This window comes from Debaryomyces fabryi (assembly GCF_001447935.2).
Source record: "Debaryomyces fabryi strain CBS 789 chromosome Unknown contig00081, whole genome shotgun sequence".
NCBI lineage: Eukaryota > Fungi > Ascomycota > Pichiomycetes > Serinales > Debaryomycetaceae > Debaryomyces > Debaryomyces fabryi.
The window spans coordinates 16,663-42,141 of NW_015385507.1; the positions used below are offsets into that span (position 1 = coordinate 16,663).

The window sequence follows — 25,479 nt, forward strand, 5'->3', positions numbered from 1 at the left end:
TAATGGTTCGTTCTTTATCAAGCTTATTCTTCCTCATTCTCGGTTGGTATGGGAATAAGGATACAATCTGCAGATGAACTACAAGTGTGTGAAGAGGTTGGTAGGGGTGGATTTGGTGTAGTATATCGAGGAGTAATAAAGGCGACTAACGAAGAAGTAGCCATAAAACAAATAGATTTGGAGCATGAACAAACAGACTTATTTGAAGTTAATAAAGAAATTATGATAATATCAGAATGTCGGCTCTCTCAGATTACTCAATATTATGGTTGTTTTGTTAAACATTACAAGTTATGGGTGATAATGGAATATGTAAACGGTGGATCACTCTTTGACTTATTGAAACCTGGGGCTGTCACTGATGAGAAAGTAATCCTGATAATCACAAAGGAAATCCTAATTGCTCTAGAGTATTTGCATGAGCAAGGTAAAATACATCGAGATTTGAAATCTCAGAATATTTTGCTAAACCAAACAGGGGAGGTGAAATTAACAGATTTTGGGGTTTCTACTCAATTGTCTTCGAACTTTTCACGAAGAAATACAACTGTCGGCACACCATATTGGATGGCACCAGAAGTTATTTTGAACAATAATGGTGGTCATAGCTTTAAGGCAGATATATGGTCCTTGGGCTGCTGTGCTTATGAATTATTTACAGGGAAGCCTCCGTTGCAAAATCATTTCACCCCAATGAAGGCCTTAAGACAAATTTCGAGGTGCCATTATGAAAATAACTTTACTGAACTTATAGGTTTGGATGATCTTGAAATTTCTGATTCTTTCAAGGATTTTTTGTGCCTGTGTTTTGTAATTGATCCTAAGGAAAGATTTTCTGCCACTAAATTACTAAAACATAAATTTATAACGAACGCTTCGTCATCTGTTAATGACCAAAAAAAATTAGTTAAAAAACTAATAACAAATAAACGAAGATGGGATCAAGAGAACCACGTCACCATAAAGCAAAATTATTACGTACCAACGGAAATAAGGAACAATCAGCAAAAATGGAATGAAGGAGAACTAGACGAACAGAAAACAATTCATTTTGACATCAGTCTGATACAGTATTCTTCTTCCGAAAAACCAACTATTCAGTTCCCTCCTAGTCCTACAATGTCCCAGAAGTCATCCAGAGAATCATCTTTGTCACCTACCTCTGATAAACAAGAAATCAACAAGGATCCGCCTTTACCTAAGCTCAACTATCAATCTTTATCAAAAATAAACACAAAGCAGGAGAATTTAAAGAAAACAATTGAGCCTGAACTTCATAAAATATTAAACAAAGTGTTTCAAAAACTAGACTCTAAATGCAGTTTGTCTACGCAACAGTACGATTTATTAGTATCCCTTAATGATAATATGCTAAAACTTGTTAGTTTCATTCAATATTCTGAGCCAAATAATACGCCTTATAATAAGCTTCTATTTTGCCAGTATATGAAATACTTTTTGAAGGAACTCTTAAAAATACCAGCAGATAAGCAAACAGAAAACAACCCTCGATCTACGTTGCAAAGGTTAATTATTCCCTCAAATTTGAATGTCAAATTGAACACATTAAAGACCATATCTGATACTGCAACTATGGCTACTTTAAACAATAAATCTTTTACGCAATTTGATGAAATTGAATTTAGCTTGTTTGAAACATGGATTGATAAAATGACTGAAAACGCATCGCAAGACAATCAAGTGTATAAATAGGTGTATAGTTTGATTATATATGCTTGTGAACTTTTAGGATAGAAGTATATACAAAGTTTAAAATTCTTAATTAATCGGAAAAGTTGCAAAATTTCAATGATTTTATTAACAGCTTAATTTTTTAAATGCAAAGTACTTCATTTTTTTAAGAGAAAAGCATTGGTATTTCCTTTCAAGACTGTAGTTTATACACATTATCTATACAAGATCTAAGACTTACATGCAATGCCTACTGCGCTGTATCAACATGGGTAGAGGAGTTACAAGAGATATAATATGTTTCTTTATATGCAGGCTACAAGTTATCTAAACAAGACGGTTCAAAACTCTGATTAGTAGACATATACATGACATGAAAAGGATTATGATATGGCTGAATCATCGTTGAAGAGACAGAAGTTGTCAACTGATAGTTATGTGGCACAAACTATATTGCCAATGAATGACTTATATAAAGAAAAGTATTCAATAAGTAAAGGTGAACATTCAGTAAACTCAATCAAAATATCACCAGATGGGACCAAATTTGCTACAGGATCATCAGATACGACGGTTAAAGTATTCAATTTAAATGATGGAGAATTGCTTGCTGAATTGATAGGCCACACAAAAGGTATATCGGATATTGAGTTTTCGCCAACTAACTCTAATATAATAGCCTCATGCTCAGACGATCTTACCATTCGACTTTGGTCCATTAAGAAAAAACAATGCCTCAAAGTACTTAAAAAACATACTTATCATGTAACAGCTGTAAAATTTAGCCTGAAAGGTAATATATTGATCAGTGGGTCCGCAGATGAAACTATAACTATTTGGGATATAATATCAGGAATAACTTTAAAGACTTTGGCTGCCCACTCTGACCCAGTACTGTCATTAGCATTAACGCCAGATAGCACAATGATAGCGAGTGCGTCGTATGACGGTTTAATGAGATTGTTCGATCTAGAAACAGGCCAATGTTTAAAAACATTAACTTATAATAGTTCGAGTCATGGAACCGCAACCGCATCTACTGCTGACGTTGTAAATTTCCCTATTTCAAACGTTGAGTTCTCACCAAATGGTAAATACATATTGAGTTCAAGTTTAGATGGTGTATTGAGATTATGGGACTACATGAATAATAAAGTTATCAAGACATATTTAGGCCTAGATGGCGGAGAGGTTCCCATAAGTGAAGCGTACAATTGCAGTGCCAAATTTATAACGAAAACAAAAGATCCGTTGATAATTTCAGGCTCCGATAAATCTGGGATATTGGTGTGGGATGTCCAATCCAAGAAGATAGCTTACCAGTTTGAAAATTCAGGTGAACCTGTTTTTGATATTGATACATACGATGAGGGCAGAATAATTGCAGCTTGCAGCAAAAATGGGGCTGTAAGTATAATGGAAATGAATCCCAAATATTTCAAACCAACAGAAATGAACCCCGATGCAAGTAGTTTACCCGAATCACCTGCAAGCAGTTAATTGTGTATTATTTATACAGCATATAACCTATAGAGTAGATAGTAGTACAACAGCATTCAATTTTTCAGAAGTGACACAAAACCACTTCCTTATATTTGAGGAAAATGATATGTATTATAGACGAGGGGGGTCCTCTAAGCATTTATCTATTGCAATTACCATAATATTACAAATATATATCTATCAACTACTATGGATCAACAGACAAATTTGTTTAGATTCAACGCAGCGCTGTTACGATTACCAAAATCTGCTAAATTGAAATCGTTTGGGGTTTACATAGCAGGTGCCTTATACGCAATCGGTTTCTGGTCCATGATTGATGCCGCTATATACTCAAAGACAGTTAATGCATCTATAGTTCATATTACTTTTGTTGATTGGATTCCATTCATTTGTTCTACTTTGGGTATGTTGATTGTTAATTCAATTGAAAAGGCTAATCTCTTCAATGATTCAAATAATTCGTTTTTAAGTTCGAATGGGAATAGCACGGCATGGGTTGCAAGGGTGATATTATTCTGTGGTTTCTCGTTGTTGGCAGGAGGGTTGGCAGGTTCTTTTATGGTCTTCATATTAAAATTTTTGTTAAAGCATTACGGATTTCCAACCTTAGGTATGGGTGTTTCGAACATAATCTGCAATGGGTGTATAATGTTAAGTTGTATTTCATTATGGTTATCTCAAAATATTGAAGATGAGTATAGTTATAGTTTAGCATTATAGATGATGTACATTCACTCAATTTATATAAGTAGCATAAGACTTAAGTTAATTTAGACTAATACAAATTCAAGCAAATTCATTTCTAAGACAGAAAGTGCAGTAAGGTCAAAAAGTTAATCAGTAACCACCGTAATAAATATAAAAATAAAGCTGTAATAAAAAAAAGGTCAGCATACACTTCATCGAAGTAAAATTGGGATCATTAGAGAGTTCACGTAAACAGTAATAAATATACACAAAAATTAAATTCTAACTCTTACGGTTATTAAGATAATAATTCATCCTTCAAGGGGCCTAGCAATTCAAGTTCATAATTGCTGAAATTAAATAAATTCAATCTAATAGGTTCAGAAGAACCTCTTGGATAGACTTGGAAATTATCTTGTTTCAATTCATGGAAAAACGGATGACATAATACTCTTCTAGGACTTGCTCTCTTTTCCGGTTCATAAACCAATATTTTCATCAATAAATCAATAGCATCAGGAGGAGAGTTGCTGAAGATTTGCTTGAATCTTTCTTCAACAGTACACGAGAATAACTTATTAGTGTACATATTTCCTCTATACTTTGGATTATTGTTGAAGAAGAATGTCTTCGATGGGGGTCCCAATAATTTTGAAATCTCTTTCAATTGGGATTGAGGAGATTCTCCTTGGAAAATAGGTTTACCTAAAAACATCTCTGCTATTACGCAACCTAAACCCCAAATATCAATCTTCGTTGTGTAAATAGAACATCCAATAATTAATTCAGGCGCTCTATAATATCGAGAACATATATAACTGACCGATGGTTGATTTGGTTCTAATTTTTTGGCACTTCCAAAATCACATATTTTTAATGTGACTGTCGCAGGGTCCACCAAAATATTTGAAGGCTTGATATCACGATGTGAAATTCCAAACCCATGTAAGTAAAGCATTGCTCTGGCTAACTGGAATGTGTATGTCTTCATGTGGGGATAAGGTATGGTATATTTTGAATGTCTATAATATTTGATTTCACTTTGCAAATTAGATGGTAAGCATTCCATCACTAAATTCTGGTAGATTTTACCGTCAGATGAGCTCTTTTTATCAAAGAAGAACCGTAAACTGACAATATTTGGGTGATTTACAACTCTCAATATTTCTAATTCTCTGCTCTTGTATTCTGTCTGTGCTGGTACTCTCTTGATAGCATAAGGTCCAAGCCACGGCTCTTCTCTATCCTGTTCACTATCCTTCTTGTACTCTTTTCTCAAAACTGCCTCTACGACCGTTCCGAAGGCCCCTTCTCCTATTTTTTTATATTCTCGAACCACCATTCTATCCGACTGTAATGTGGCATTCTCTACAACTTGGTCTAACACATATTCATTGAATGTATTATTAGTCAGTCCTGTATGATTCATATTGCAATTTATGGGACTTAGCTGTTCGAAATTCGCTGTTCTATTGCTTTTATTACTCTTGAGTTATACACTTCAATTGTGTGAATGACTAGCCAATGGTGCTTAATCAGTTCTCAATATCGATAATCAAGCCTAATGCTTTCTATCCTTCCAAATATGTTTATGCTTTGAATATGACGTGGTCCAATGGGCCGTTATCTGGTGATATTTGTAAATTAAACAGCTGGCGTTTATGTTGTACTGGGGTTGTTTTTTTTTACCTGTGTTGTTATCTGCCAGATAGGTACTGATTTTCTTGGATTATTCTATATTCCAACTCAATCACTTATTGTATAACACCGAGTATCTTCTTCCTCTATCAAAAGAATCAATTGATTAACTAATCGTGTGTTGATGTTTAACGGTAATAACAGACTGGTTTACGTATCTTCTAGAGCGACGTGTTTTAGGAGGAGGGGGGAGACTTGACTATGTGCAGTACATTTGGTGTGTCATAAATTTGCATTAAACAATAGGTCAATTAGACGACTATATGACTATGAGCCATAAGCGGTATACTAGCGTATGGTTTGAAATTGTAATGGTATCTACGACCGAATAAGCACGAAGTAATAGGTATAAACGCAAATGTGATTAGCTCGTCTGGCCTTTTCACTAAATTATTCTTAATGTGCTTATTGGGCGCTTCTGCACTCGAATGAAAGATCTAGTATCTGGGGTCAACATGGAACATAGAAAGGTCATTGATGCATGGAATTGAGCCGGGAGCCATGGAAATTGTGGATTGAGCTGGAAATTGGCCAGGAGAAGGACGGGAATTTTATTATATAAGCCGTTGGGGAGTGATTATATAATCTACGAGAACAGCGACTGGGTGAAAAGTTTATATGAAAAGTACCAGTTGGAGTAGAGCAACAAAACCATAGGGGAAACGGGCAAACAATGATATCCAGAAGCACCAAATTGGCTGGCAGGATACCAGCAGCTAAGATGCTTGCGCCTGCGGTTGCATTTAGACCGTTATCGACAAGCAACATGTTAAGATCGGAGGCAATATCGATGAGCACCAATAAGCCTCAAGAGCATCAAATCACCAACATCATAGACCCAAACATGAAGCAGCAATTATTCAAAGGACGCAAGAATGAGAAAGTTGTTTTGTGGAAACTCTACGGGTCGTTTCACAGACACAACACTTTGTTATCGTTAGTGGCCGTGGTAGAAGACCAGGACTTCATGGAAAAGAACGAACACTTGACTTACAACGAAAAGGTGTTATACTACTTACAATTACCACACCACACCAAGATCCACGTTTCCGCGGGTCAACTAGGATTCAGAAAGGCTCAGAGATCCGAATACGAAGCCGGATACCAGGTGAGTGCCAGAATGTTCAAATTAATCGAAGAAAGAAACTTGCTCGGGCCAAACGACAAGATCGAAATGATTTTGAAGGACTTTGGAAAGGGTAGAGAAGCGTTCTTGGCCGCGTTGCAAGGTAAAGAAGGGTCAAAGGTCAAGCCTAACATCATTAGAATAAGTGACAACACCAAATTACAGTTCGGTGGTTCGCGTCCTAAGAAATTACGTCGTTTGTAGAAGTGTTTCATATGTCGGTCAATCCGATGCTCCTCTGTATATAATTATCATATAATAATGAAAATAGTTTATTGAACCATCGTGTAGTGAGCTACCATCATATCTCTTAAGCCCGCAACCACTTCTGTCTACGCCAACTTCTGCCATTAAGCCAAATATCTACAATACACATAATAGTTCACCATTTCACCATTTCACCATTCACATCTGTGTGTCATGGCCTTATCATTATCACCATCTAATGTCACATCCAATAGACTGCGTCTGCCGGTATGTACTTGATCACAAACTCTACACTACTATTGACCTACACCCAAACACCAAATGCTCATAGGGCTTTTACCCTACGAGTATTCTGTCAACACCTGATGGTTATTCCAGGAGTGAAAAATTTTTGTGAGGACAAAATTGAAATTTCATTTTTGTGACACTTTCTTCTTATAGTGTGAAAATTTAGACAAAAAATTCAATTCCTCAGTTGAAAAAATTGAAAAGTTGAAGCTTTTTACAAAGTATTAAGGACTAACTTAGGATTAATTAAAAATGTCTCCAATCTGTAAGTAACTATATGAACAGTATCATAAGAGTATTTGATTATAGTGATCAATGAGAGAATAGAAAGCCATGGATATAAGAGAATTTGTAAATGAATATTGGTGAAAAATAGTAATGATGATGAGACAACCATAGAGAGCAATAGAAAGTAGGAAAATACAAATTTGGCGCAATAAGCGATGGTAGAGAGAATACGATAAGCCAAGGTGTCGACAGCGGTCGAGAAATGGAATTTAGAGTTGAAAGTAGAAATTAGAGATGACTCGCAGGTAATTTAGTCTTGAAATAGGATCACTATAGGAAACTCGAATACGAAGATGGAAGTAAATACTAACATATAATAGCTCAATCTAAGCCTTCCGCTGCTAAGAAAGCTGCTTTAAAGGGTACTAATGCTAAAAAATCTTTGAAGGTTAGAACCGACACTTCTTTCCACAGACCAAAGACTTTAAAATTATCTAGAACCCCAAAATACTCTAGAAAGGCTGTCCCACACTACAACAGATTAGATGCTTACAAGATCATTGTTTCTCCAATCGCCTCCGAAACCGCTATGAAGAAGGTTGAAGACGGTAACATCTTAGTTTTCCAAGTTGACTTAAAGTCTAACAAGAACCAAATCAAGTCCGCTGTCAAGGAATTATACGATGTCGATGTCGAATACGTCAACACCTTAGTCAGACCAAACGGTACCAAGAAGGCTTACATCAGATTAACTGCTGACCACGATGCTTTAGATATTGCTAACAGAATTGGTTACATCTAAATTATTTAATCTATTTGAGTTGGGAAAAAATAATAATGAATAAGCTTTAATCATCATTGTCTTTTTTGTTTATATTTTATATTGTATTTTATAAATAACTCATGGTTTGAGTGAGTTCATCAATTTAAGTTTTATAAAGAAAAAAGTAATGGGGAAAACATTTTATATACATAATTCTACTACGTTTTAAGTGTTCCAAAGTAATGTAGGCTGGCAGATCCAATGCCAATATAGTGATTAATTAATTTCTACGTGTACGTTAGTTTTCGGTTCATACCAAAGCTAAGCAAGGCATCGATATTCATTGAACCCAGTATGAACCTTGCAGTTGCATAGAAATATACCATTATGTACCACTGCAAGCATAAAGATTAACCATGAATATTAAAGCGTATATTTTCACTAAACATGACCTTTACTGGCATCTCCGAAAATTCTCTTTCCTACTTCAGTTTTTTGCTCTAGTTATTGCAACAACACGGAACCAAATTTCGTAACTGGCCAAGAGCTTTTTTTCACTCTTGTCCCACACTTGTAAAGAAGCCTACAAATTGCTCCTACGTTTAATCTGGCACACGAACTTAACTAAAGTTAGAAAAATTATATAGCGGTAGTAGTGATAGAAGTGGTGCAATATTGAAAACACATGAAAGATAGCAAGATATCATACGTGATTAACACAAATACTTACGATATTGGAATTTTAAATGATAAGAAAGTCCAAAATTCTCGTCTCGCATACGAGGATAATGTGTACTACAAACTTAGAGTGGGATTTATATTCTAATTTCGCATCAATATAGTCATGTCTGCTATTTAACTTTTCTCAATTCCTTTACTTGGCTTCCTATAACAGCGACTAAATTGACTTATTATTTGGTTTTAACTTTTAAAATAACTTCATGCACGACGAAACCATACTAAACTAGATCAATTAACTCAATATTGGGTGGATAATTTGTAATAGTAGCAAATATATCAGGAAAGCTTAAATAACTACATGAGTTGCTGAGGAAAACCCCTCAAAAATTGGTGCGTCTTATCTAAAATACGCTTATCGATGTGAGAATCTTATCCACAGCTTGATTATGATTTGCCCGCTATTTTTCCCCATTCTAGTCAGTATAATAGAATGATGATTTCAGTAAGATAGCTATATAAATAGATCAAACCTTTATTAATTTGAAGTATATCAATAAGCAATTAGCCATTTCACGATGTTGACTACAGATTGGAAAACCTTAGCTCTGCAAGCACAATTGATTTTTGGCAAATCACAAAGTAGAACATTGGAATTATTTCCATTCGATAGTGATGAAACTTTAGAAGCATTTGAGAAGCTTCCAAGTGCAATTGGAAAGTCTGTAACTGATTTTGGTAGCCCTGCCAAATTTCCTGTTGATAAATACTACGAAACGTTATCGAAGAAAGACGTCCAAATTACTGAGGCTGATCCCGTCGAATTGATCCAGGATATCAAAAGTGGAAAATATACTTGTGTTGAGGTCCTCACAAGCTACTTCCATGCTGCTTTAATTGCATCTAAAGTGACTAATTGTGTCTATGAATTTCTTCCTGATGAAGCGTTAAAAAGCGCTAGATATTTAGATGAAAATAAAGACAAATTGGTAAGCCATTGTCCTATGTTTGGCTTACCAATTTCTCTCAAAGAAATGATCCCATTGACCGGTCATTCTGTAACCCATGGTTCACTCTGCTACCTTGACAGGGTTGTTGACTATAATGCCGATATTGTCAACATTTTAATAAAGAATGGGGCGGTTCCATTTGTTAGGTCTACAAACCCGCAATCTTTGATGATGCTTGAATGCGAATCTTTCACTCATGGTAGGACTGTTAACCCATTTAACAGTGATCTTACTTGCGGAGGCTCATCTGGAGGAGAGGGTGCAATAAATGGAATTCATGCATCGCCTATCGGCCTAGGCTCTGATATAGGTGGTTCAATTAGATGTCCTTCAGCATTCAATGGAATTTACGGTATGAGAACAACAGTTGGAAGAATACCAACAAGTGATTATTTCTCTTGCCAAATGGGTTCTGAATCCATCATGTCAGTGACTGGGCCATTGACTAGGTCCTTGGATACCTTAGAGTTACTCATGAAAACCGTGGTGCAGGAAAAACCATGGAAGATTGATCCCAGCTTGACTTCGATCGAATGGAGAAATCACGCAAGAAAAACCCCCTATCGCATTGGTATTCTTAAAACTGATGGTGTAGTTACACCTCATCCTCCTATATCAAGAGCTCTTGATATTATGTTTGAAAAATTGCAAAGTACGGATAATATAGAAGTTTTTGAATTTGAGCCATTCAATCATCAGAAAGCTTGGGAGATTATTTCAGCCTTGTACTTTGAAGATGGAGGTGATGATACTAGAAAAACATTGAAAAGCACTGGTGAGCCTATGTGCCCTCAAACAGAATGGATTTTGGGAAAAGACTCAGTGAAAAGATTAACGGTAGAGGAAATATGGAAGTGGAATCTAGAAAAACAAAAGTATAGAAAGGATTACTTGAAACATTGGTTACTGTTTAACAATACTGAAGGAAATACTCCAATGGATGCCTTAATTGCACCAGTCTTCCCTGGACCTGCTGCAAAGCATAGAACCGCTAAGTATTGGGGCTACACAGCCCAATGGAATTTGCTAGATTATCCAGTGTTAGTTTTCCCAGTTACTAAGGTCGACTTGACGAAGGATATCCCAATAAAAGATTACAAACCGAGAAACGAAATGGACGAATTTGTTTATAAGCAATATGATTCACCTGAAAGCTTTGAGAATTCACCCATCAGTTTGGGAATTGTTGGTTTGCGTAACTCGGAAGAGCAGTTGATTGATATAATGAAACTCATAAATCGTCAGTAAATATCAATGGGACCAGAAATTCTCGGTTTACAGGCATGGTAAAGGTAAAAAATAAACAGAAACGTAGGCAGCTTATTATTCTCGCCCTATATATATCAAATATATTTAGTATGTCTAATTTTTATGATTGTTTGAATATACCAATATTTGTGCAAAAACTCAATATTTTTCTACTGGCTGCGAATTTTGCTGATTCGAGTCAATATTAGCAAACTCACGGAATTCTAATATTTCGGACTTAACTAATGATTCCTTTCATCCCATAAGCGCTTCAGCATGACAACTTACAACTATAAAATTCAAAACTCGTAACTCTACATCTTGATTAGCTCACATGCTGTTGTGAGGTTGTTACAAGGTTTTTTACCAAAACGATTCCTCTGCCAAACTTTAACCAGGTTACCGACCTTAGTATTTCTAACTATACTATTGATCCTAATGCCCCCCTCTCTCTTTAACAATCTACAATTGTCTCTTTTTAATTACCTATTGTAGTATTATTACATTGTCCTATATTCAACACTGTACATTGTCGTCAATACCTATCCTCTGAAAATACTCGTGTATTATGCCCTTCAGTTATCCCTATACGACCAGTTCAGTGCTCTGTTCAGTGCTCTATTCAGTGCTTGTTTGACTAGGTGCTCCTGAAATACCTGAATCCTCCAAGATCGCTGGAGATCTGGTCTAAATGGTTCGCAGCCCGGTTTACTTGATTATTCCGGTCCCTCCCATCCGGCCCCCCTACGACCGACATCCCCCTGTATGCAGTTTCACAAAACCGACGTGACGTCATTTCTAGACTACACTCGCACTCTTTCTCACAACTACGTCATATTGACGTAGCTGTCTTGTATTAAGTAGCATTTTATTCCTCCTTTGGGCCCGTACGATGGTCTTTCAGAATCATAAGATACTCTACACGTTCCTATTGGGTCACTACTGTATTAACCCTGTACCCACAATAGGTCCAGAATTATTGTTGTCGGTATGCGTCCCTACTACTTACGTATATGTCCCAAAGTTTCAGTCAACCTCTAGACCACGAAGATTCATGCTATTCATCACCCAGCCATGAATCTATTTTTGATCCAAGATGGCCCAGAAAATTAAATCTAATTCTGTCATCGCCCGTGTATGGTTTTTCCTATCCTCACACATTAATTAGATCATATCATGTCCGTGGAAGCTCTCGTGGTAACCGTTAAACACAAAAAGAAATAAATCGAAAGATCCCAAAAGAAATAAAATTACAAAATCAACCGTGTATTACCCTTTTTGGTCATTTTAGTTCCGTTCTATTACGTAATGATTTTTTTTATTTCTGTTGGCCACAATACTCCCGGAACATAACTATAACCTAAAGAGCGTATTATATGGTAACATACCGGAATTAAGCGTATATAGCGCATCAATAAGCATCGTTACGTAATTGAATTTCTAAAATTTGCATTATGTAATCAGATGATGATAACAAAAAAAAAAATCTTTAGTGCAATACAAGCTGATAAACTAGACATTTCTTTTTGTTTAGGCAATTAATTGATTAATATAAATAGCATGCAATTCTCCCTCATAATGAGTAAATATTTTCTACTATCAAACAGTATTCAATACTTTCCTTAATACAAACATAATAATAATATATTACAATGACAATTCAAAAGCAACCAGCTGTCTTTTACGTTAATGCTGCTTTATTCGATTGTGACGGAACATTAGTTAACTCTACCGGAGCTATCTCAGAATTCTGGAGAGATTTCGGTAAGACCAGACCACACGTCAACCCAGATGAAATTATCAGAACCTCGCACGGATGTCGTACATTCGATGTGATTGCAAAATGGTCACCAGAAGATGCTATTGTTGAACAAGTCACCGAATGGGAAGGATCTATTCCAGACTCTTTCGGACAATTCGCCAAGCCAATCCCTGGTGCTGTTGAATTAGTCAAATCTTTTGACGAATTCTCCAAGAAGGAAACTGAAAACGGTCAACAAAGATGGGCTATTGTGACATCTGGTACTTTACCATTGGCCACCAAATGGTTAAAATTATTAACCATCGAAAAGCCAGACTGCTTCATCACCGCTGAAAAGGTTACCAAAGGTAAGCCTCACCCTCAAGGTTACCAATCTGCTAGAGACACCTTAGGTTACAAGGGTGCCCACAACAAGGTTGTTGTCTTCGAAGATGCTCCTGCTGGTATTACCGCCGGTAAGGGTGCTGGTGCATTCATTGTTGGTATCTGTTCTACTTACGACCCAGAAAAGGTTAGAAAGGCTGGTGCTGACATTGTTGTTGACGACTTGAGCTCTTTCAAGATCGAATCTTACAACGAGGAAACCGATGAATTCAAGGTTGTTGTCTCTGATTACCATTACGCCAATGACGAATTCTTGCAATCCGTCTAATCATTTTCAGGGTTAATATATTAGTTGGGTTATTTATTTTCAGTTTGCTTTCATTGTCATCATGGTCTAAACCATTTTCATATCATTATTTTATAGAGTTAATACTAGAGTTATACTAGAGTCATTTCTTAATGTACATTAGATTACATTTTATTACCAGCTGTAGACTAATAGATGCCATAGGGTCATTATACTGCTCTAGTTTTCACATGTTATAATCGGTGCTACTGCGCCAGAAATTCCATCACCGCAGCCTCCCCTTAATTAGCATACGTGCATTTTATAGAGTTAAACATAAATCCCACACTCTCTCTAAGAAACTGTTATAATAACTTTTGTAAATAGATACCTATCACACTGTCAGTTCTATAAATTTTTCTCTTTTCGCAGCCTAGCCTTGCTTCGCTTTTCTTCTACAACTCACCCAGACATATATAGAATCACTTCAACGAAGACAAGTAGTCCAAACCATGCTATATATACGTTATAAAGACACAAATGAAATTGTACGCTCTATCGTAAGTGCGTAGGGGCTCAATTGTACATTTTTTCATATAAGAGTATCTTTCAATTACAATTATATATTCTTTGAATATCTAAAAGGAAGTGTCATTAACATTCCTTTTGCTATAATCGTACGTCATTAAAAGCAATATTATATTATAATATCAGATAATGCAACTATGATATGCTCATTTGTAGTTATATAATTAAACTAACTTTGTATTCGTTAGATTTATTTCACAATTATATACTAATAACACTAATTTCTTCCATATTCTCCAATATACAAGTTTACATGACTATTTCCAGAAGCATTCAACAATTATAGTTGAATAAAAGTTGTCTTGCCTTGATAGATCACAGATCATTGAAAAAAAAACGGTTATGATTGATTACATAAGCAATGACCTTCAGAAAAAATTTATGGAACCATTGAAAGCGATGGGAAGAAGAATAACCAGAAGCAGAATCTTAATATTAAACCATGGCCCCATCATTATCAGATCTGTACCCTTTGGTATCTCTACCAAGGATAACGGACCTAGACTTATGTCACCAAGTTGTGATTCCAACCATAACTTCAACCAATACTACTCATATTGATATTGGTATATCAAAATCAATCATCTCCAGCTATATATTAAAACCAACACCAAAATTAGTATGGTCATTCCCATTATCGCCATCCACCATTGTAGAATGTATGGATGTTCAAGAAACAGATGGTAATTCAACTGACTTCGTCAAAACCTACGTGGTTGGTACTACCGAGCGTAAGAATTACAAGGCTTTAATAATTAAAAGACACAATGATACGGCAGATCATTTCGAAATTAAATTAGATTCAAAAGTTAAAGGGGTCAAGCTCTCAAAATGTGGTAAGTTTGTATATGCTATTTTGGTTAATGGCGGACTCAAATTATTAAAGATTAATGACGACAACCTTGAAGACGTATCATTAGATTTACAGCTCAAGTCTGGTAATGAATTAGTTTATTACAAGTTCATTTCGAACCACGATTTTAAATACGATAATGATTTATTATTAACTATCGAATCTAATGAAAGAAGTCTCGTCTATAAATTGACTTCGTTGAATTATGAAAAATCTTTTGAGATCAATCAGTTTTCTCATTTTGCAGAATGCCAGTCTATTTTCACTTATCAATCAGGAATTTTGTATGAATTTAATATTGATAAGTTGGAAATCAGCTCACGCTCAATCATAGACTTTAAAGTCTTGAAGTCAATAAAAGTTGACTCTATTATTGACGCCCCAACCAAATCTATCAATGATTATTCTATAATCTGTCCGAGTGATGAAAGATTATTATTATCCTGGAAAAGCAAGTTATATTTAATAAACTTCAAATTTCAGAGTTTGTTGGATACTTATACTAGATTGGACAAAATTTATATTAAGCAAGTAGTTGATGTTAAAGGAAGTTCGACAAATACTAGTTCTACTTTTGCCATTTATTTGCATTATAATGCTCGTAAGAAGAATACCAGCTTAAATATAATCAATGTCAATACCGGAATAAATTCTCTTAGTGAATGTTTGGGCAAAAGTATTGTTAAGCGAAAAAACGACAGCGAGTTCAAAGGTTTAACCAATGTCATTGATGATTCTTTCGACAAAGAATCCACGAAGGTATCCAAAGAATTAAAAGAGATATACGATGAATTAGTGGAGTTAAAAGAGAAAAAGAATATTAATAAGTGGGAATTAATCGTAGTTCCATACTTGAAAAATAAAAGCTGGTCCTCTATCAAAAAGACTTTAGCAAAAGGTACCCCAGCAGAAGAGTTTTCCGTTTTTGAAGTAGAAAATGATAGAGTTATTGATCCTCACTTTATAAGTAAAGTTTTATCCTTGATATTTGATGAACAATTAGATTTTATTCCTGAGTATACCTTGATTTATCTTTTGACTCATCCATTATTTACATACGAGCATACAAAAGGGTTATTGTCATTATTCACGCAACTTGACAAACCTAGATTATTGAGACAAGCAATAATAACATGTCCTAATTTGTCAATTGAAGAAATTTCTTTACAATTAAACAATGACAATTTAGAAATCTTCCAGGATGTCATAACTAGATTAACTAATGAGTTTTCAGTAAACCAAATAACTCATCAATTGAATGACATCTTACAATCAAAACAGAACAATCTTAATTTAGAGACTATCTTGAATAATTTGATTAAGCTTAATAATAACCAAAGTTGGTATTTAATTCAATCTATCATTGATGTTGGTGGTTTGTTTAACTGGTCTATGAATACTGTAAATAATTTAATCGAAATTATTGAGGACAAATTAGCATCAATAATGGCAAACAACTACAACTTGACTCTTACAAACCAAGCCATTTTAATTAATGAGCCAATAAGAAAATTAAATAAAAATAAGAAATCAGGAAAAAAGACAACAGAAAAGAGTACTAATATCATTGAACTGAACAATGAAATCCAACAGCAACAATTGAATTCGATCTTATCCATACAAAATAATGCTGGTAAAAAGCTAAAAGATGATGGCATTGAGATTTCTAAAAGAATTCCTAACTATTCAATTGAGAAATTGATATTATAGATTAGCATATCAAAATATACATTCTTTAAATCGTTAAAACTATATGTAGTAGTTAAGTTTAAATATAGGCCATGTAAATTTTTTAAGCTGGAGAGACTAAGGAAATTGGTGTGCCTTCGCGATGAGAAATTCAAGTCGAAAATTCTGGTGATAATCACCATTTATTTACATATAGGGAATTAATAAGATAGACATGAGTAACATAAGAGCCATAAATGCATACAGAAATGCTCTCAGAGCTACAAGAGTTGCTTTCAAAAACGATTTGCCTGTTTTAACAGCAGCTAGAACTCAAATAAAGCAAGGATTTATTGATAATAAAGACTTGGCTCAACAAGAACAACAGCAAGAAGCCATAGATAAAATGAACGAGGTAAGCCAGTTCTTGATCAAAAATATCGTTCAAGGTGAAAAGCAAGAAGGCGAGAAATACTTTTTGAAATTTCATGATCGTACTGAATTAGGAGATAATGAAACAATCAAACAATCGAAAGCAGAAATGGGTTCATTAGCAGGTGCTAAGGTCAAAAAATGCAGTGACATTAAAAAGTGATCCAGCTAGGATATAATGATACACTTAGCGTATAAACTGGTCGAATTTTGTATTGCTTAAATTTGAAAGGTGGTATAAGGTCAAAAAGCAAGAGGCTAATGAGATTAGTAACATTTTCATGTAAATATAGATACTAAGAATATTTAGTATGAATAGAGAAAAATAATAGTAAACATAAGTATACAACTAACATATATTTTGTTTCATATGTAGCATTTAGATTAGTAGTGAACAAATTTCTGTTCTATATTTAATCTAATCTTACGGATATAAACTAAAAATTTGGTACATATTTGTATTAGTTCTCGATTCTACTTGTTTAATGCTTCTATATGAAATTGTGCTCAAACGATCAGTGGTGTATAATATGGTCAATAGAGATGAGTAAGTGTGATTTATGAGATTGAAAATCATCACCAAATCTTAAGCACGATTTTTTTCTTTCAAATATCACGGTACAATGGCATCATTACCTCCGGCCAAACGAGATATAGCTATATCTAAATCGCTATCATACTTATTAAGACACGGTGCTGTGAAAGAGAAACTAAACATCGATGAAACTGGATATATAAATATAAATGAATTGTTAAATCATAATCGACTCAAGACCAATAAAGTAACACTCGATGATATTCGTAGGATTGTCGAGAATAATGACAAGAAAAGATTTTCTATCATCGAAAAAGAAGGAGAAGTAATGATATGCGCCAATCAAGGCCATTCCATCAAAACAGTTAATGATTCAAATCTAACTGAACTCACAAAAGAAACTATTCCACTAGAAATTTACCACGGAACTTACAAAAATAAACTTCCCGCCATATTTAATAGTGATGGCTTAAGCAGAATGAACAGGAACCATATCCACTTCGCTTCGAGCATAAGTGATATATCTGGTATTCGAGCTAGTAGTAACGTCCTTATATATTTGAATATTGAAAAATGTCTAGAGTCTGGCATTATATTCTACAAAAGCTCCAACAATGTCATTTTAACGCCAGGTAATGCCGATGGGCTCATTAGAGTGGAGCTTTTCAGCAAAGTAGTCGATGCCAAAAGCGGATCTTCCATCGATATAAACCATTATGCGAATATATAGATTAGCCCCACTTTATAGCATTATCTAATCCGTAAAGGAGAGATGTTACATAGAATATATGATCTGGGTAAACATGGACTACTCAACGTAGTACTCAATGTAGAACGTATATGTCGCTTGGTCTAAGGAAAGATACCCCAGTGGTATCCTGAGTCAATTGAGCTATTTTATGTACCAAAAGCATTAGGCGATCGACTCTGGTTAAGGATCCCGAGTTACTGCGGAAGAACCACTTATTCCAATACCATCTTGTAATTAGTCATTTAAGCGAGCAACTATTAATAAATTTTTCCGATTGTATAATTAAATATTACTGAAGACTTCTATATCCGTAGTTGAGTAGGTATTGCATCCATATCAGATACGTCGGAACAAAGCTGACGTATATTTTCGACGTATTTAGCGAAGTCAATTGTCCAGGTTGGGATACTATCGTATAAGTGTGTCTAACAAGACAGACAGAATCGAAGTATTTGAGCAGTTAATTATAATAATACATGCCAAAATCAACTGATCGGTCCCAGAATGAATATACGGGCTGCTGCGGAAGAACTATTGTTAAAGTGAGTAGTAGAAAAAAAACAGTAAAAAAAGGAACCTCAGCGTAAATGCAAAATGCGAAGGTCACCGCACAAAAATAGATTGCAACATTCTTGCAATACTTCTGTTTGCCATAATGGAAGGGAAAGACTAAGATTGGTCATACTATACTTGTGTGAGATTATACATTATGGTTTCAATTTATAAAATCAAGTATGCCAATAGATGTAAATACTGTAAAGTTTTCGGGTTCTTGAATTGATCCCCAAGCGAGCCCCATAATATTCGTAAATAGACGACCCTTTAGTTGCAAATAATTCAAAGACAACGTTTTTGTTTTCTAGTATGTATTTACAATGTACCTCTTACATTAGCCAGTTACTCCAGAGAAAATTTATACCAATAAAATGTGTTGTAATTGCCTAGTTCATGCGCAAGCAAGGGTTGCAGCTATACGTGATTCTCGCCCTTTCATGCATCCTCCTAAGGCGGGCTTAGGTTTTTTTCCACTGCAGCTTCCCGTGTAATCGGGATTCTATGATTTTTCTACCTAGTGTCCTTAGTATCCACTGTATTAGTGCCTTAGGAGATAGGTATATTCTACGTATATTGTAGATCCATTACGGCTGGGGATGTAAGAGGAGGGTAAAACTTCTTCAAAACTCGAATATATAATAAGCTTTACGGAATCAAATTTTAATTTTTTCAGCCGGATTTTTAGGTCTAGACTATCAGCAATCTAGAATCTTGAAGTATTTATTATCTTTAAAGACCAGACAAATTCAAGAAAAAATTAAAATACATTATAACTCCTCTGTTAGTAAAGATATTAGTGAGGACATAGTGTTGTAGGATAATTAACTGATTCAAACTAAGTAAATACTTGCTTTAGAAGGATATATTGTATTCACTTTTGGTGGGAAAACACAAGTGGTAGAAGTTAATGCAGAATTGTTATCCAGGCAATCCTGAGAACCCTTTTGATGGAAATACAAAAACAGGAAACAAGATAGGTATGGAAAATAGTCAGAATGCCAATAAAATATGCCAATGGTATTGTTGTTCGTGTGGTCAAAGTTATGGTTCGATAATATACAAGGAAAATATAGAAACGGAGATTACTGAAGAAAAGGAGGATGACATCTTGATCAAGAAGTTAAAATACTACAGCCAAATATTGTACAGTGGTGGCAATCCTTCATATTCCAAGTACGAGTATTTGAATGGTTCCAAAAACTTGAGGACTCCAGAAGAAAGAGCAAATGTAAATTATTTTGAGCCAATAAGGCGTCGCTCAAGTAGTATGACTGATATTAGTGACTTCAAGGACCGTATGGGTGATTCAGAACCAGTGCACCACACGATATCTACCTTTGCATCATCTTGCACTTCACCAAGTGTTTCGCCCGTTCCTGGGTTGTTCGAATATAATAATAAGGTGGCTGTTTGCATTCCAACAAGGTTTAATTGCCATCGATGTAACCATATGATGTGTCCGTATTGTCTAAAGATACGTTTAAAGGACCTAGACAACTAATTTATTAATTCTGGTTTGGGGTATTTTTCATCTTTAATTTTTGTTATTTATACTTGTAGAAATAGGAACGGTGTTAACGGTTAAGGTGGTACATAATTTTATAAATTTAATTCATAACTAATAAACTATTTTATTGCATACTTCTTGATAGACATAACAATTACCTTTGTTAGTAGTAGAATTTCGGTTTAGACTTAGTAAGAGGAGATATCAAAAATGATAAAAAACTACGACCTCGGTGAGGGTCGAACTCACGATCTTGAGATTAACAGTCTCACGCCTTAGCCAACTTGGCCACGAAGTCATAATTTGTGATAATACTTATTAAAAATATACTTGACTATTTAATGGAAGGTCTCTTATAAAGCTATATTTTAAAAATTCTAGATGTTTAGTCAAATAGAAACCATTGAAAATTGTATATTGGTTTAATCTTCTATCTAGAATTAGTAAGTAATGAGTCGAACAGTTTTAAAAAAAAGTCCGTGAATTATGGAACGCTTTTAAGATCGCAAAGATCAAAATAAAATAACATTGATTTTACTATTTTAAGTCAAATTAGAATGTTAAGAAGGCCAGCAACTACAATCAAGCTTACCCCAGAGGATGTTCTTGAGTATGATGATGGTTTATTGGACCAACAGAATTCTCAACATCAATTTCAACAACTGCATGATCAGAATCATAATGATTTTATATTACAAGAGCAAATGAATACCAATATCCATAATAATTCAAGCAATGACATAGCGACTAAAGAGCAATCCAAGGATGATAGGATTGGAGTGACTAGAAGTAATTAATAGAGGGTTGTATGAGGTTTACTAAATTTACTGAAGAACCATGACCATGGTGAACTCATATTAGTTATGAAAGTCTAATTCAAAAATACTGGCTTATTAATTTGATTCAACTGATTCATCGATATTATCCTCGATTAGTCGAAGCATTAAAGCTTATGCTACTTGTATATCTCTAAATGCTGGTTTGCTATACTATATAGCGTTATTTGTGCAGAGGCAAAAGCAGAGAGAAGCTAGAAGCTATATTACGTACAAAACAAAAAATCTGATGACGAAATCTATTACTTAAATATATTAATATACGTTCTTTACTTTTTGCCTAAAGATTTTCTTTTAAGCCATTTATTTCTTGTATTGACAACCTTGTTTTCGAACTTTGGAACAACTTTTTTGTCTAAATTAAACTGCTGAACCTTAACATGCACTGGACCTTTCTTTATAGAAAGTTTCTTACTTTTCTTAAGATCTTTTAACTTTGATTGTTTTATTTGTCGACGTATCTCCATCTCATCTAACTTCTCAAAATCTTGTAATTTTAAATGCTTTGATGGTATTATTGGTTCTGAATCTTCAGCTTCGTTATCAGATATTGATTCGAATATATCCTCCGGTAAGAATTCTGGTAATTCATCTTCTTGTTTCTTGTTCTTCTTAAGTTGTTGTTGCTGTTGATTGTACAAAGTTTGTTGTCTTCTCCTTTCCTTTTCAAGTTTTTTCAATTCTTGCTGTTTTTTTAAGTCTTCTTTTTGCTTTGCTATTATTTCATTTTTTATTCCTGTTGTGGATTCTTCTTCTGGTGCTTCATCGGAATCTGAACCTGAATCTGATTCATCTGAGTCTGCGGATTGATTTGGCTCTTCTTCTTCTGCTGTATGATACTCAATATCATTTACCTCTGCATCATTATCCAGAAACTTTATCTTTTTAGGAGTGGCTCCATCTCCTGCCTTAGCGTTCAATCTACTTCTAGTGACCACCATGCTTATTGTATATTGCTTCCTAAATATTGGCTCATCTCTAACTTTTTTTTTGGTAGTTGATTTTTTTATTTCGCGCACGCATCGTTTATTTTGCAATCATCGAGTGGTTTTGCTGCTTATAACTCTGGAACTAAAGTAGTCAAACCGTATTTCTTCCACTTACTCTTGAGTGGATCGTTTCTAATTCTTTCAACATATCCTCTCTTTATCAATATCTTTAAAGTATCTTGATTGAATTCCATGCCATCAATTATCAACTCTTGTAACTTGAAAACTTGACTGTCATCAGATAATTTCAAATTAAATGAAAACAAATTCATCAACCCAATTCCATCGATCTGCTTGCAAAAACTAATGTCCAATACCTTCAAGTTAATATTTTCCAAGCCAATATTTTCAACTAAGTCATTACGGAAAAATTTCATTGAGGAATTGTCTAATTCTATCTCGTTGATGTATAGCTTTTGCAAATTCGGGACAACACTTATGATATCATATAACGATATTTTTAAGTTATGATGGATAGATATTTTATCATTTTTGAAATATAGGTAATTCGAATTTCCGAGAAACAATGTATGCAATTCATTATTAAAATTTGCAATTTTCAATAACTTAAATAAACCCTTTATTGATAAGGATGATGCATATACATCGAGATATGTAAGTGAATGCAAAGATGGGATATATAAATCATTCAATTCATTTAAATGAATCGCAGCACTTACTGATTTCTCCCTAATTGTTAATTTACGGAGTGTGAAAGTAGCATTGCAAACAATTAAGTCTTGAAGAAAGTTCTTGATTGATATCTTTTCGTTATTCTCTAAATAGAGGCTTGTAAGGTTGGCTGATCTTGATAAGAAGTCTTGGAATTGTGTTTGTCTATTGGTAAAATCATATGATACAATGCAAAGGCTAGTCAAATTCGGGAAGTGCTTTAATATGAATGGAGGATAAGGATTATAAGTATCATTGCCAACTCTTGTTTGATTATTATCTCTCATAAGTTTAGGATGGTTCACTATTGAAAGATGTTCAAGAGAATCATATGGCCTGTCATCAAGTCGTATTAAGTCATGAAATTTACTGTTATTGGGAATTAAAGATGCACTTGAACCACTTGAATCGTTATCAATAACAATAACTTCTAAACTTTTTAAGCGGTTCATCATTTTGAATATTAAGTTTTCACACTTGAGACTTGATTTGATACCCAACCTTAAAAATTGCAAACTGCTAATATTCGAAACATTCCAATTCGTCTTGTATAGTTTATTAATAAAAAATTCAAAACTCAAGTATTTATTAATGACATCCAATCCTTGCAATTTTAGTTGCTTTTCGGATATTAGTAGTTCAATCATCTTGAATAATTGCATGTTGTTTGCTGTAGATCTGAGTTTTAACATTTTAATTTGTTTTGAATATGACCTATCGATAATCTTTTTTATTAGCTTTACTCCATTAACGAATTCAGTGGTGGTGATTTTTGGTTTGAACGAGACCTTACTAGTATATAATGATGGTATGTTCACTAATATGCTATACCATTTTAATGATACTAAATGGCATCGAAGAACTTCTTTGAGAGTAAAGTCTCGAAATATCAACTCTATTATTTCTAATGGTAAATAAATAAACGGATCTAGAGTCTTTTTCGGCCTCTTTGACAACGATGTGCCTGACAATGATTTTGCTCTCTTAAATGGTAGCATTTTTTCCAAACTTTTCTCTAGACTTTTATTTTCAGAGGTGATACTATTTTGTTCCTTCTGCTGCTTTAGTCTTCTATTCAATGATTTATATTGACTTTTCAAATTGTTGAATAATTTCTCAGGAACTACTATATTGTATTTCTCAATAGCATTGCAAATAATATAATTACCTCTTTGCAAAACCTTATAAGCTTCAACTTCCTTTTCCATAATCAACAATACCTTTGCTACTCGTAAATAGCCTTTGCAGCTTATTGGTTCACACTTTATTAACTTTTCTCCATCTTTTAAAGATTTATCTAGTTGGCCCAATTTTTCATTTGTTGCAGCTCTCTGATCCAATAGGGACCCCAATTTCGGATGAACTATAGGTCCAACAGGCGGAGTCTCGTTCAAGTTATAAATATTCCTCCTGATTAGTTTGAGTTCATCGATCGAGTAGCTCTGACAGTTGAGAATTAATTCATTGTATAAATTTAATGCTTTCTCATAAGCTGAAGATTTGAAATATAATATGGCTAAATTCAATTTATCATTTATCGTCTCTTGATCCAACGGCATCTATTATCTTGTATTCCATCTAGTACGAAGATTTTATAGCTGATTAGAAATGATTTTTGAAAACTACGCGTAAATAAAATTCACCTTATCTAGCAGACTTATTCTTGTTTCACAGCACATTAAAGCAAGTATGAACGATGGTTTTAATAGAGCAATAGAAACCGTAATACTAGCGGTAATAATGGGGCTAACTTCATATTCTGTGGGCTTGATACCTTTAAGGCTTCCATTATCACAAAAACAAATGGATTTAACTTCATTTTTCAGTATGGGGATAATACTTGGTACTGCACTAGTTATTGCTATTCCTGAAGGAATTGAAACATTGTACCAATCGGCAGATCAAAAGAGTAATGATATGTTTCCTCAATACATAGGTTTAGGTCTAATAAGTGGTTTTCTTATTATGTATATTATTGACCATCTAAATGCTATTTTACATTCTTTCAACATTGAATTGAAGTCCATTAACGAATTTCATTACAATGGATCTTATAGAGACCTATTTACATCCATATTTACATCATCTTTAACATTGGGACTTATTTTTCACGCAATGATTGATGGAATATCCTTAGGTTCATCCTTTAGTAAATCCCATGACGAGAGCTCAATTGGATTGATACTTTTTATAATGATTATTATTCACAAATTACCCACTTGCTTTAGTCTTTCGTCGCTATTAATGAAGGAAGAAATGAATAAATCGGTTCTAAAATTTCATTTATTAATATTTGCATCAATAACTCCATTAAGCTCAATATTGACTTTTATCTTTATGTCCTTGTTTCATTTGCAAAATGATTTTGTCGTTGGAAATTTACTTGTGTTCAGCGGTGGTACATTTCTTTATGTTGTAACGCATGTAATGCTAGAAGTATCCTCCACAAATAATATGATCCCTCAATCTGGAGGAAGTGATGATACATTATATTACGGTAATAAACCAACGATTGAGGGGATTCATATATTGGCATCATTAGTAGGTACAGCTGTGCCAGTGTTAATAAGTTTATTTGGAGAACACTAAA

General features: G+C 34.3%; 16 protein-coding genes across 16 annotated transcripts; 13 read left to right on the plus strand and 3 right to left on the minus strand.

The window, feature by feature from the left end:
* Positions 1 to 48: 48 nt before the first annotated feature.
* AC631_03638 (uncharacterized protein) lies at positions 49 to 1,713 on the plus strand (the record flags this gene model as incomplete). The annotated part of the gene is made up of 1 exon (XM_015612467.1): positions 49 to 1,713. The coding sequence occupies one exon, from the start codon at positions 49 to 51 to the stop codon at positions 1,711 to 1,713; it is 1,665 nt and encodes a 554-aa protein (XP_015466695.1).
* A 369-nt stretch (positions 1,714 to 2,082) lies between these two features.
* On the plus strand, positions 2,083 to 3,192 carry SWD3 (Swd3p; the record flags this gene model as incomplete). Its single annotated transcript, XM_015612468.1, has 1 exon — positions 2,083 to 3,192. The coding sequence occupies one exon, from the start codon at positions 2,083 to 2,085 to the stop codon at positions 3,190 to 3,192; it is 1,110 nt and encodes a 369-aa protein (XP_015466696.1).
* Positions 3,193 to 3,384: 192 nt separating this feature from the next.
* Positions 3,385 to 3,918, plus strand: AC631_03640 (uncharacterized protein; the record flags this gene model as incomplete). Its single annotated transcript, XM_015612469.1, has 1 exon — positions 3,385 to 3,918. The coding sequence occupies one exon, from the start codon at positions 3,385 to 3,387 to the stop codon at positions 3,916 to 3,918; it is 534 nt and encodes a 177-aa protein (XP_015466697.1).
* A 265-nt stretch (positions 3,919 to 4,183) lies between these two features.
* On the minus strand, positions 4,184 to 5,314 carry AC631_03641 (serine/threonine/tyrosine protein kinase; the record flags this gene model as incomplete). The annotated part of the gene is made up of 1 exon (XM_015612470.1): positions 4,184 to 5,314. One exon carries the CDS (start codon positions 5,312 to 5,314, stop codon positions 4,184 to 4,186), a length of 1,131 nt encoding a protein of 376 aa, XP_015466698.1.
* A 990-nt stretch (positions 5,315 to 6,304) lies between these two features.
* On the plus strand, positions 6,305 to 6,913 carry AC631_03642 (mitochondrial 37S ribosomal protein YmS18; the record flags this gene model as incomplete). The annotated part of the gene is made up of 1 exon (XM_015612471.1): positions 6,305 to 6,913. One exon carries the CDS (start codon positions 6,305 to 6,307, stop codon positions 6,911 to 6,913), a length of 609 nt encoding a protein of 202 aa, XP_015466699.1.
* A 1,108-nt stretch (positions 6,914 to 8,021) lies between these two features.
* RPL25 (60S ribosomal uL23 domain-containing protein) lies at positions 8,022 to 8,234 on the plus strand (the record flags this gene model as incomplete). The annotated part of the gene is made up of 1 exon (XM_015612472.1): positions 8,022 to 8,234. The coding sequence occupies one exon, from the start codon at positions 8,022 to 8,024 to the stop codon at positions 8,232 to 8,234; it is 213 nt and encodes a 70-aa protein (XP_015466700.1).
* A 1,217-nt stretch (positions 8,235 to 9,451) lies between these two features.
* Positions 9,452 to 11,131, plus strand: AC631_03644 (uncharacterized protein; the record flags this gene model as incomplete). The annotated part of the gene is made up of 1 exon (XM_015612473.1): positions 9,452 to 11,131. The coding sequence occupies one exon, from the start codon at positions 9,452 to 9,454 to the stop codon at positions 11,129 to 11,131; it is 1,680 nt and encodes a 559-aa protein (XP_015466701.1).
* A 1,652-nt stretch (positions 11,132 to 12,783) lies between these two features.
* On the plus strand, positions 12,784 to 13,545 carry RHR2 (glycerol-1-phosphatase; the record flags this gene model as incomplete). Its single annotated transcript, XM_015612474.1, has 1 exon — positions 12,784 to 13,545. The coding sequence occupies one exon, from the start codon at positions 12,784 to 12,786 to the stop codon at positions 13,543 to 13,545; it is 762 nt and encodes a 253-aa protein (XP_015466702.1).
* Positions 13,546 to 14,533: 988 nt separating this feature from the next.
* Positions 14,534 to 16,654, plus strand: UTP8 (Utp8p; the record flags this gene model as incomplete). Its single annotated transcript, XM_015612475.1, has 1 exon — positions 14,534 to 16,654. One exon carries the CDS (start codon positions 14,534 to 14,536, stop codon positions 16,652 to 16,654), a length of 2,121 nt encoding a protein of 706 aa, XP_015466703.1.
* Positions 16,655 to 16,847: 193 nt separating this feature from the next.
* On the plus strand, positions 16,848 to 17,207 carry AC631_03647 (uncharacterized protein; the record flags this gene model as incomplete). Its single annotated transcript, XM_015612476.1, has 1 exon — positions 16,848 to 17,207. One exon carries the CDS (start codon positions 16,848 to 16,850, stop codon positions 17,205 to 17,207), a length of 360 nt encoding a protein of 119 aa, XP_015466704.1.
* Positions 17,208 to 17,667: 460 nt separating this feature from the next.
* Positions 17,668 to 18,309, plus strand: TPT1 (tRNA 2'-phosphotransferase; the record flags this gene model as incomplete). Its single annotated transcript, XM_015612477.1, has 1 exon — positions 17,668 to 18,309. The coding sequence occupies one exon, from the start codon at positions 17,668 to 17,670 to the stop codon at positions 18,307 to 18,309; it is 642 nt and encodes a 213-aa protein (XP_015466705.1).
* A 1,555-nt stretch (positions 18,310 to 19,864) lies between these two features.
* On the plus strand, positions 19,865 to 20,386 carry AC631_03649 (uncharacterized protein; the record flags this gene model as incomplete). The annotated part of the gene is made up of 1 exon (XM_015612478.1): positions 19,865 to 20,386. The coding sequence occupies one exon, from the start codon at positions 19,865 to 19,867 to the stop codon at positions 20,384 to 20,386; it is 522 nt and encodes a 173-aa protein (XP_015466706.1).
* Positions 20,387 to 20,949: 563 nt separating this feature from the next.
* On the plus strand, positions 20,950 to 21,189 carry AC631_03650 (uncharacterized protein; the record flags this gene model as incomplete). Its single annotated transcript, XM_015612479.1, has 1 exon — positions 20,950 to 21,189. The coding sequence occupies one exon, from the start codon at positions 20,950 to 20,952 to the stop codon at positions 21,187 to 21,189; it is 240 nt and encodes a 79-aa protein (XP_015466707.1).
* Positions 21,190 to 21,497: 308 nt separating this feature from the next.
* BUD21 (Bud21p) lies at positions 21,498 to 22,169 on the minus strand (the record flags this gene model as incomplete). The annotated part of the gene is made up of 1 exon (XM_015612480.1): positions 21,498 to 22,169. One exon carries the CDS (start codon positions 22,167 to 22,169, stop codon positions 21,498 to 21,500), a length of 672 nt encoding a protein of 223 aa, XP_015466708.1.
* Positions 22,170 to 22,285: 116 nt separating this feature from the next.
* On the minus strand, positions 22,286 to 24,448 carry AC631_03652 (DNA-binding SCF ubiquitin ligase subunit; the record flags this gene model as incomplete). Its single annotated transcript, XM_015612481.1, has 1 exon — positions 22,286 to 24,448. One exon carries the CDS (start codon positions 24,446 to 24,448, stop codon positions 22,286 to 22,288), a length of 2,163 nt encoding a protein of 720 aa, XP_015466709.1.
* Positions 24,449 to 24,692: 244 nt separating this feature from the next.
* On the plus strand, positions 24,693 to 25,478 carry AC631_03653 (Mn(2+) transporter; the record flags this gene model as incomplete). The annotated part of the gene is made up of 1 exon (XM_015612482.1): positions 24,693 to 25,478. One exon carries the CDS (start codon positions 24,693 to 24,695, stop codon positions 25,476 to 25,478), a length of 786 nt encoding a protein of 261 aa, XP_015466710.1.
* Position 25,479: the final 1 nt, after the last annotated feature.